We start from the raw sequence: 10,049 nt of genomic DNA, 5'->3' as shown, positions 1-10,049 counted from the left end.
GGCCAGCCTGGTCTAGGTAGTGCGCCCCAGGCCACCCAAGGCTACGTAGCAAGACCACGCCAAAGACAAAACAAAACAAGAACAAACAAACCAACAAGCAAAAATACTCCTCCAAAACAGCAATATCTGTATCTCTTGTCCAGCTATTCTAATTTTAAATTTAATTTACTGCTGTTGTTTTGGTGTGGGCTTTCTGGTTTTTGTTTTGCCCTTGTTTAGCAAAGGAGAGGTCATAGGTCACATCCCCAGGACCATACGTAGATGCACACAGAAATGACAAGGTGGCCCAAAGGGTAAAGGTTATCCCCCAACCCACAGGAGGGAACTGCAAGTCATTTTTTCCCCAGGCACCGACAAGAATACACAGTTTTTTAAAGTTTACTTTATGCTTTCTAGAGATGCCTTCGGTAACATCTTTCCTAAGACAGAGTGTTTACATCAAAGAATCGAGATGAGGGGATAATGGCTGGTGAATAATGGCTCCAAGAACCCTAAAGCCCCCAGGCCTAGCCCAGCATCCTGACAGTTTGAGCCCTGAGGTAGCCGACATCGAGCGCCCCCAAGTGGCCGTCCAGGGAGCCGACCTACCGTGATTCCTCCAGGGCAGCGGTTCATCGGGCGCTTTCGGTCGCGACCCTTTTAGGGGTGGAATGACACTTCCGCAGGGGTCGTCTAAGATATTTTACCTCACGCTTCCTAGCATCAGCGAGATCCCAGCTGTGAAGGACCGACGAAAATCGTCTTCTGGTTGGGGGTCACCACAACGTGAGGAGCTGGGTAAAGGGTGGCAGAGTGAGGAAGGCTGAGAGCCGCTGCCCGAGGGAGAAACTGGGGCTCCGTGAAAGATTGCGACAGCATCTATTCGTCTAAGCAGTCAGACAGTGAGCGAAAAGCCAGCGGGGGCTCGGCTGCGTGTGGCGGGGGAGGCAGCGACAGCTTACTGCCGTTTAAACCGGGGTCAGGGCAGGGGGGCCTTACGGGGTGGGGGCGTTTGAGACCAGGGTGAGGGGCCACGTGGTCCGGGAGGACCAGCAGGGTGGGGTGGGGGGGTCACGGGGCAGAAGTGAGGGCTCTGGAAACCGGGGAGAGAACCTCGGTGTTTCAGCTTCCGTGTAAGTGATGGTTTAAACTCCCAGCACTTGGGAGGCCGAGGCAGGGAGCTCGCTTCAAAGTCCAGACAAACCCCGGCTGCATAATGAACTTCAAGACAGCCAAGGCTACAGAGTTAGAGCCGGCCCCGGCCCCCCAAAAAACAACAACAAAACCAATGTTGGTAATTACATAATAATAATGATGGTGCAGGCTTCATTTCCCCCAGGGAGCTGGGCTGCAGGACTCGACTGCGATGCTATCCGTGTCTGTGCCTCAGTTTCCCTGGCCCAAACACGCGCGGATGGAAGGGGATGGTTTCTAGTGTGGAAAGTTTGGGTCCTTGGGACGCACTTGCAGTTCCACAAGAGAACAGCAGGTGTCGCTCTGCGGCCGCGCGCCACTAGACGCGAGGGCGAGGCGCCTCTCCCTCACAGAAAAACTCGAATTCTGCCCCGAAGGGGCTTTCAAGTACCGCAAGAGGAGTTTTCCCTTTAAAAACAAACAAACAGGCAGACAAAAGCTGCAGCTGACTTTTCGGTTTGCAGAGAAATTCCGGTCCTCTTCGGCTAGGGAGGTAGGCGTCGCTTCCCAGAATGCAAGGCGCTATGCAAATGAGGATTCTTGTTTTCAGTTAGTAAGGCCATTCCAGACACTTGGCAAAGAAAAATACGTTACTATAAGAGGTGAAAAGTCGAGTAGAAACATTAGAATTAATTATAGCATTTCCTTTGTACGATTAACTAATCACCATAACTGACAATTTTTCTATTCCATGGTCTTTATATACTCCGTAGGAAGAAGGCTTCCCTGCCCGGATGATCCTCAGTGGTCTGGGGTGCAGGCTTCAAACCTGTAGCTGTTTAGCGACAGAGTGGTTCAATTCCACCTTTCGGGCGGGAGTATCTATCCCATTTTGCGGTTTCTTTTCCTCCTCCTGATTACCGTCAACTGCTGCTTGGCCCAGTCACTTGCTCGCCTGTGGATTTAGTCACACACTTGCTGACGCCGTGAGTGCTGGCTGGTCCACCCTGGCTCGGCCTGGCTCTGCGCGGTGACAGGGGACAGCTGTGGTCACACCGTTAGCCCTGGTCTCATGAGGCGGCGGTGGAGAGCTCGGCCGCAGGCCGCTGTGAGCTTAGTGAGTTCAGGAGCAGAGCCGAGCCTGCAGGCTCACCTCAGGAGGAGCCCTGACCAGGGTGACCTTGACACACAGCTGCTGGAGCACAGGGCTGACGGGGGAGCGAGGGTCCTTCAAGAGCACGCCAGGACTCCGTGTCCGAAGGCCGGTATTCTGTGGGGCTCCCTGAGGGACACCAACCGCCTGCCCCCCTTTCAGGAGCAGGTCTTTGCCCCTGGCATCTGTCCTCTACCTGACCTCCTGACCCCCTTGCCTCCACCTCCCAAATGCTGGAATTACAAGTGTGCCTCACCACACCCCGCTTTTCCGGTGTCCTGAACCATGAAGTCTTTCGCTAGATCAGCACCTCACGCTTCTCTGCCCCTTACTTTTCTCAGTGGGCGACTCAGCCTGGGACCACAGGGAGGCCTCACAAGTACCTGTCACTCTGTCTTGCTGAAAGGGAGCAATGGAATAGGTGCCCAGGAAAAAGATACTTTGGCCTGATAGATTTTTTTAAAGCTTTTTATTGGCGACAGTGCAGAACCAAGGGGGGAGGGGAGCTGCTCAGTGCTAGACTGCCCCAGCACCCCCGGGGTCAGGTGCAAAATACACACACACACATACACACAAAGTCACAAATACAGCAAGGGTAGGGGGCTATGGAGTCAATGAATTGTGGTCGGCAGCGGCAGGCCTTTCTCCTGATGATCATACATTCCCACTCAGAAATTTCAAAGATACAGATTGTCACACTTACTCACAAAAGTAAAAATGCATGTCCCCAACAAACCCAGGATTAACGACAAATCGAGGCCAGTGAGAAAGAAAACACGTTGGAAGTGGTTAGAGCAAAACAGACTGAGAAAAGATATAGGGACCGTCTCCAATAGCCAGAGGGCCGGGAAACAAGGACAAAAAGAGACCGTGAGGGGAGGGACAGCCGGAAAGTCGGACTCCAATCCCCAGAAGTTTCGAACTCCACAGCAAACGATGAAGCTCGCACGCACGCACGCACGCACGCGCACACACACGCACACACTCATATATAATATATTTATTTATACATAATAGATATAAGTGCTTTCCGGGAACCAGGGAAGGGATAAATAGCCTGGGGGAGGAGGTGGGATTAGGATTGCAACCGAGGACCCAGGACAGGGCGTGGAATGTATTCCATGCAGCACAAAGGGAGGGGACGGTAGGGCCCATCTCCCCAATATTAAAAAATAGAAATCTGACTCGTGGAATTCTCACGAGGTGAAAGCTGGAGGGAGGAGCCAGGACCCATATTTGTTTGGGGCTGGAGGAACTGGATAGAGTGGGGTAGTGGGAACTCAGCCCCCAGTTAAAGTATGCCAGTCCAAAAATATTTGGGGGTTCAAATATGAAGGGAAAGGGAGCCAAAGCCTCGGCCCTGAAAACTTCTCTGGAAATTTGCCTCGACCTCTGTGAGAGGATGCGGGGCTCCAGGGCGGGAGAAGTTGGCGTCCTAGGCTGGGGAAGGCGAAGGAGGCCTTGGAGGAGTCTGGGGCCCGAGGCCCAGGGAAGGGTTTGGAGGGTCGGGGGTCAGTCCCACCCGGCGCACCCCGCAGTCCGGCCGCTCATTCACAGTATAAAGCGCTCCAGCAAGACGGGCGTCGCAGCGCCCCCCGCTGCCTGAAACCAGAAAGGCCCAACGAGGACGGCCGAGGGCGGCCGGGGCGACGGGGGCAGGGCGGAACACTGCAGGGGTGGGCGCGGGCTGCGAGGGGGCTCTGCAACAGGAGGAAAACGTCCAGCCCGAGCCGGCTTTCCCAGGAGGGAAAGGCTGGACGGTCAGATAGGGGTTCACATTTTAGAATCAGCGGGAAGTGGGGGTAGCGGGCTCCCAAAGCGGGCAGCGACGTCCCTCAGTCGGGGGCTCAGTTCGTCCCGGAGGTTTTGGCCTCTTGGAAATGTTGGGTTAATCAGCTAAGGCCCGAGAGGGCAAACGGGCGCTCTCATGGTCACCCTGCACCCTGGAGGGTGGTTGGGCGGAGGGGAGAGAGAAGGACTGCTGGCGTTTCCTCATTGGGCCTTTCTGGGGGTGCAGGCCAGCTCGACCTGAAGCCCACCCCGCACCCCACACCCAGCACCCTTCCCCCCCCCCCCGGCCTCACGCGAGACGCCAAAAGTGGGCGTCGCCTCCCCCCAGCCCCCCAGCCGTGCATCCCCAGAAGTTGAAGTGAAAGGACAAACAGTTATCTGCAGAAGGGGTGTCCACCCCGCTCCACCCCCTGTTCCCAGAGTCACCAGCTCTCCGGCCTGGCCGGGGCGCAGAGACCGGAGCACAAAACACAAAGGAGGTGCTTCCGTCGTGTCGGGCGGCGGAGGTGGCAGTCGGTCAGACAGAAGAGTCAAGGGGTCCACACACAGCCCCTGACTGCACCTTCCCCTCCTCCTCCTCCTCCTCCGTGTTCCTTGCGGGTTTGTTTGTTCTGTTTGTCTTAAAGAGTTCACAGAGCAAGAAGGGAGGGCGAGCTCAGGGGGTCGGACGGCTGCTCGCTGCCGCTGGTGCGTTGGGCGCCGGCGAACGCTGAGACCTCCGGGCAGGTGAGGACAAACGAGGAAGTGTACGAAGAAGGGCTAACAACGGGGAAGGGGTCGCCGAGGGCTTGAACTTCACTGCGTGTAAAGAGAGAAGCCGTCAGGTTGGGGGGTGCGTCTCGGCTGGTCTGGAAGGGCAGGGGCGGTGGTGGAGGGGGCGGCAGCAGCCAGCCGAAGCCGTCTTCCTTAGCGGATGTTGACCCTGGCAAATCTCTCACCTCCGCCAGCGGGCCTGGCCCCGGCCCCTCTTCGTAGGGGATCTTGCAGCCCGGTTTGTGGGCCACCAGGACAAACTCCAGGCGTTCCTTCTCTTTCTGCAGCTCGGCTATCTCCGACTCCAGCTCTGCCTTTTCCTCTTCTAGCTGATCCGTTTCCTGATGGAGGCCAGCAGGGCCAGGTCATGGGAGACAGAAGAAAGGAGGCGTTGGTCAGCGGCTGCACGAAGTGGCTCACCCACCACCACACACACTCTAGCTGCTGAGGGGACGCGGGGAGGGCTGGACAGCTCCCTCCCAACTGAGGGGAACGCCCCCTGAGAGGGACTCCTGGTAGGCTACACGACTCGGAGCCTCAGTTTCCCCATCTGACCAAGAGATGGTTGGGAAAAGGCCAGACAAGAGTGCAAGTCTCTGATGGCCAAAAATTCCAAAGCCGGTGTGGAGGTGAAAACGGCTCTGACCCCAGCATTCAGAGGCTAAGGCAGCGGTGAGGACTATGGCTTTGAAGCCTGTACTAAGTAGCACTCTGCCTTAAAGGGGGCGAAGGGGACAATATGGCTCAGGCGACAAGCCAGCAAGCCTGACAAACTGAGCTGATTCCCGGGACCCACAAGGTGGAAGGAGAGAGCCAAGTCTGAAAACTGCCCTCTGACCTCCATGTGTGTGCTCTGGCACACCTGCACACACTCAAACATAGGTGAATAAATAAATAAATAAATAAATAAATGAAACAAGTTTTTTTTTTTTTTTTAAAGAAAAACACTGAAGTGTGTTGAGCCAGTAAACAATGGTTATGTGCTGTTTTTAGTGTGGTTCTGTTACCCATCTCCTTCAGCCTCCCAGCAGGAAGGCAGAGATGTGCCCCGGCTTAAAGGGGCAAGAGAATGGCCTGCAGGCATAAAGGCAGAGGGGGGAGCCTCGCACTAAGGTGGAAGGAGGAAAGAAGTGGGTTTGCTGGGCGCCACCGGCTCAGGCTCAGAACTGTAGGTGGCTGGGGCATCAGGTAAAAAACTGACTAGCATGAAATAATTGAGTTTCGAGGCAGAAGATGATGGCATCTCGGGACTCACAGAGCTGGGACTTGGGGCTATCAAGTTGGGAGAGGGGGCAGAGCCCCATCTCAGAAAAAAATAAAAATAAAGGCATGGAGGCAAAAATTCGTCTTTAGCCAAGACAAACTGAGAGAACCATCTCCTCCATCTTGTCCCCTTGGACTGAGAGAAAGCCGGGGAAAGGGGGGAACAGGGGGTCAGCAGGTAAGGGTCTGAGTATGCATATGAAGCCACTCAGCACTGACTCTCGTCCCTAAGGGGGAACCCTGGTTCAGGACACAGGCTCAGTGAGAAACGGGGCAGAACAGCCCCCAGAACCCCTCCTTACCGCCTGCAGTCGGTCCGTCAGCTCCCTCCGACGGTTTCTGCACTTGGCTGCAGCCAGCTTGTTCCGCTCTCTGCGAACCCTTCGCTTCTCCTCCTCTTCCGGAGTAAGCTGAGTCAAAGAGATGAGGACTGTGAGATTTGGGGATCCCTCTCTCAGCCCCGAGAAAACTCCTCTCCCCCTAAACTACTCCTCACTGGCAGGAAGGAAGGGAGGATGAAGTTCCTTCGATCTTGGGGCCTCAAAAGACCCCCAGCTTTACAGTGACTGCATTACTGTTGCCTCCTCCCACCTCCCCCACCCCCAGGCCAACTCCTGCAGTCCATGCTGGCCTCAAACGAGCCATCCTCCTGCCTCCACCTCTGGAGAGCTGGGGTTGCAAGTCTGCAGAACAGGTCTTGGTTTATGCTGTGCTGGCCCTCTCCTTCATGCATGCTAACCGGCACTCTGTAAGCTGAGCTCACATCCCTGGGCTCCCCCTGATCAGCTCCTGAGGCCTCATACTTACTGTCTCTTCTCGGGGTCTTCTGGGCCTGGCTCTGGCTGGGCGGGAAGGCCCGGGTCCACTGCTGGTTGTACTGGTTGAAGGCCCACCACTTCCGCTGGCCCCACCAGTGCCATAGGCACTCAGGCCTGGGGTTGAGTAGCTGGTTCCTGGCATGTCATAAGGGTCGACAGCTGGAGGTTGCGAGGCCAGTGGCTGTCCCTGGGACTGGGCCATGGAAGAGATGAGGGTGGGTTGAACGAGCCACTGGAGGTCCTGGCTGGTTGTAATTGCGGTGACCGTTGGCACGAAGGAGCCGGGCATTTCCCCGAGACCGGCGCACTCCTACGGGGTGAGACATACACACACAGGCGTAGACACACAAACAAAGCCACCGACACACACACGCCCAACACACATAACACACACCGACCCCTGTGAGTGAGCACAGGGTGAGCGGGTGTGGATGTGTGTGTCACAGGCAAAAAGCCACAACACCCACCCTTCCACTACACCGTGACGCAGTGGTTAATGAGAGGATTCTGCTCAACTGCCTTCTACCTCCTCCTTCTTCCTCGGGGAAAGGTTGCACGGTTCCAGCGGGTGGTGAATCACACCCCGGGTTGGTGACTCTTAGGTGTGTGGGGGGGTAGAGAGGAGGCTGGACAGAGCCTGATGACAGAACCTCCGTGGATGGAGCCACACACACTCAGACACACACACACAGTCACAACACCCCACCCCCACCGCAGAGGGAGGGAGAGAGAAAGGCCTTAGCCCAAGCCTTTCTCTCCACTCCACACACAAACACACCCCGCACTGTATGAGGGCTCCCGCAGGGGCGGAGATCCCAGCTCCAATGGTGTTTGGGGGACCGGCCTAAGAGTTGAGAGCGTCCCTTCCGAGTATCAGTCTCTTCCCCAGTGAGACCAAGTGACAGGTTTCGTGGACTGACGGGTAGAGAAAAGTGAGAGCGAGGATCCCTCAAACTGTTTTGCAGGGGATGGGGGTGATTCAGGCTCTGCGTCCCCAAACCCAATAAGCGTCCATCACCCCCGCCCCTTCCCGCAAGTGGAATCCTAGAGGCTTAACTACTCTAGGGGGCGTGGCGAGGGCAGGGCTGAATCCCTGGCCAATCGGGGCCCTGGGAACGTAGGGAAGGCGGACCTTTTAGAGACCACCTGGCTACCTCCGCGCGGGCCGGCCCTTCCAGTGTTTGAACACCCCGATTGGACCGGGTGTCCGGAGCGCAGAGAGCGCTTGTGAGCGTGCCTGGAGAGGGGGTGACGGCCTCCCGGTTCCCCTTGGGGGCGCTAGCACTCGGCCAGAAGCCTCTCGCTTCTGACAGCAGAGGGACCGAGTCCCCACAAGGCCCACGGAAACCCATGGCGTGGCCCAGAGTCGCCCGATCGCGACAAGAACCCCCTAGCTCTGCCCCTCGGAGACGCGAGCACAGAAGAACCACAAAAAGCTGGGAAGGGAGCTGCGCTCTACAAATAGGAAGAGGACGTTGATTAGCCAGAGCCCGCTCCGCGGCAGCCAATCAGAAAGCCGCGCTGCCTCCTCCCTTAGTAACGTGGCCTCGGCGTTCCAAAATAGAACGTGCCCGGGACGTCAGGGGCGGGGCGGGCGGAGGGGGCGCTACGCGCCGTGCGTGCCCCGCGTCAGACGGAGGATTCCAGCGCGTCAGCCCTTACGCACGGGTCCCCCGTTACGTCTCCGCGCAGGAGGCGGAGGCTGCGTGACCGGGGTTCGAGGCTCGAACTCCAGCCGGGCGGAGGGCTAGCGCGGCCCTGCAGTCGGCGCTTGGAAGGAGAAGGGAAGGGGAGGAGGCTCCTGGAAGCTTCTCTGGGCTTCTCCCCGCCCCACACTCGCTTAGCCCTGGATTAGGGAGCCGGAGCTCAGCTCAAAGTTCTCCGCTTCTGCTAACCACCGCGGATACTTTGCACAGGGCATCGCCAGCGGTTGCCCAACTGCATTCCATTCCCGCGCTCCGCGCACACAACCCGTTGCAAAAATCTCGCCACTCTTTGCAGTTTGCAAACAACAAAACCCAAAGTGCACACCGAGCCTCTTGCTTTCTCAGATCCTGTTTTGTTTTGGTTTCGGCGCTTCTCTATTTGAGAGGATGCTCAACCCACACTTTAGACCTAAAGAAATCGTTTTGTTCCACGACCACCAATAGCATCTTTGCCCTCGAGAACTTACCTGGGAGGCGGCGGCGGTGGGCGGGCTGCCGAAGGAGTCCACCGAAGACAGGTACTGAGACTCGGCGGAGGGCGACGAGCTACACCGGGAGCCGGAGTCGTAGTCTCCGGGGAAAGCTTGAAACATTTCCCTGGGCACAGGGGGGCCCCTGTGACCACGCTGAGGTCGCCGGGAAGCCAAGGCTATGGCCGAGTGGAAGGAGCTATAAGTCCGGAGTGCACCGGACACGTCCCCGAAGTGCGCTGCGCGGGGAAGCTCAGCTCCGGCTCAGAGAGCTGCGCAGGTTTCGATGCGAGGACCCTCTGCGAGCGCCCAGGTCCCCTTCGGGCCGCCGCTGTGCCTCCTGAAAGTCCAACCTGCGTCGGTTTCACGGGGGGCGACGCGGGGATCGCTCCCCGCCCAGAGACCCGCCGCTCAGTGCGCGCTTCGGATCCGGTTCCAATCCTTTCCGGGCGTCCCACGAGCTGAAGGAAGGATGGCAGAGGGGCGCGATCCAGAAGCCCACAGAAAGTAAGTCTGTCCTCAGGACGAGACGGAAGAACGATCTAGAAGGACTCTTGCAAAAAAGAAACCCACAAAACTTTCTCTCCGGTTTAAATGTATAGCTATATCTATGTAAAAATTTCACCGCCGCCAAGAAGAAGAAGAGTCAGCAGTAGTCCAGTCCCGCAAGCTCCGGCTCCGCGTGTACCCGGCGTAACCGCTCCAGTCTTATGAATGAAGCCGGGAGCCGCGGGGCTGAATTTATGCGTCCGGGACCCGCCCCCCTGCTTGCGTCACCCTCCGCTCCATGCACAAACCTCCCGAACACTCCTCGTTTGCCGCCCGAACCCCATGCGGCGACCCCTAGGGCCTCGTGCACTGGCCACTTGACCATAGGGTGACCCGGGGGATCCAGGGGGTCTCCAAGGCTGCATTCTGAGGGGCTCCACGGGAGGGGATCCCGCCGCGCCCTCCCCGGAGTTCCTGTGACGCAATTAGCCAT

At 57.5% G+C, this 10,049-nt stretch overlaps 1 protein-coding gene, 1 long non-coding RNA gene and 1 other non-coding gene across 5 annotated transcripts; 2 read left to right on the top strand and 1 right to left on the bottom strand.

Moving 5' to 3' along the window:
- The first annotated feature begins 1,901 nt into the window (after nt 1–1,901).
- Trnastop-uca (transfer RNA opal suppressor (anticodon UCA)) lies at nt 1,902–1,988 on the top strand. Its single transcript has one exon. It is a non-coding gene; the product is annotated as a tRNA-Sec (tRNA).
- A 2,400-nt stretch (nt 1,989–4,388) lies between these two features.
- On the bottom strand, nt 4,389–9,762 carry Fosb (FosB proto-oncogene, AP-1 transcription factor subunit). Of its 3 annotated transcripts, XM_055615413.1 has the most exons (5): nt 9,065–9,762; nt 6,881–7,201; nt 6,376–6,483; nt 4,996–5,151; nt 4,801–4,855 (listed from the first exon to the last, which is right to left on the bottom strand). In XM_055615413.1, the coding sequence occupies exons 1-5, from the start codon at nt 9,188–9,190 to the stop codon at nt 4,853–4,855; spliced, it is 714 nt and encodes a 237-aa protein (XP_055471388.1). In that variant the 5' UTR covers nt 9,191–9,762; the 3' UTR covers nt 4,801–4,852. The 3 variants fall into 3 exon arrangements, with proteins under 3 accessions (XP_055471386.1, XP_055471387.1, XP_055471388.1); XM_055615411.1 differs by having other exon boundaries at nt 4,389–5,151; XM_055615412.1 differs by having other exon boundaries at nt 4,389–5,151; nt 6,881–7,084.
- On the top strand, nt 4,706–5,729 carry LOC129682845 (uncharacterized). Its single transcript, XR_008721060.1, has 2 exons — nt 4,706–4,783; nt 5,098–5,729. It is a non-coding gene; the product is annotated as an uncharacterized LOC129682845 (long non-coding RNA).
- Nucleotides 9,763–10,049: the final 287 nt, after the last annotated feature.

The sequence above is a fragment of the Psammomys obesus genome, unplaced genomic scaffold (genome assembly GCF_907164565.1).
Source record: "Psammomys obesus unplaced genomic scaffold, mPsaObe1.curated_primary_1811, whole genome shotgun sequence".
Classification (NCBI taxonomy): Eukaryota; Metazoa; Chordata; class Mammalia; order Rodentia; family Muridae; genus Psammomys; species Psammomys obesus.
This window is presented reverse-complemented; position numbering and strand designations above follow the sequence as displayed.

Bases quoted from the DNA above. Each gene is read 5' to 3' on its own strand.
- Fosb (XM_055615411.1), bottom strand. From the start codon at position 9,190: ATGTTTCAAGCTTTCCCCGGAGACTACGACTCCGGCTCCCGGTGTAGC. The intron at 7,202-9,064 runs GTAAGTTCTCGA...CTCACCCCGTAG, and splicing joins CCACCGCCGCCGCCTCCCAG to GAGTGCGCCGGTCTCGGGGA. The intron at 5,152-6,375 runs GTAAGGAGGGGT...GGCCTCCATCAG, and splicing joins TGACGGACCGACTGCAGGCG to GAAACGGATCAGCTAGAAGA.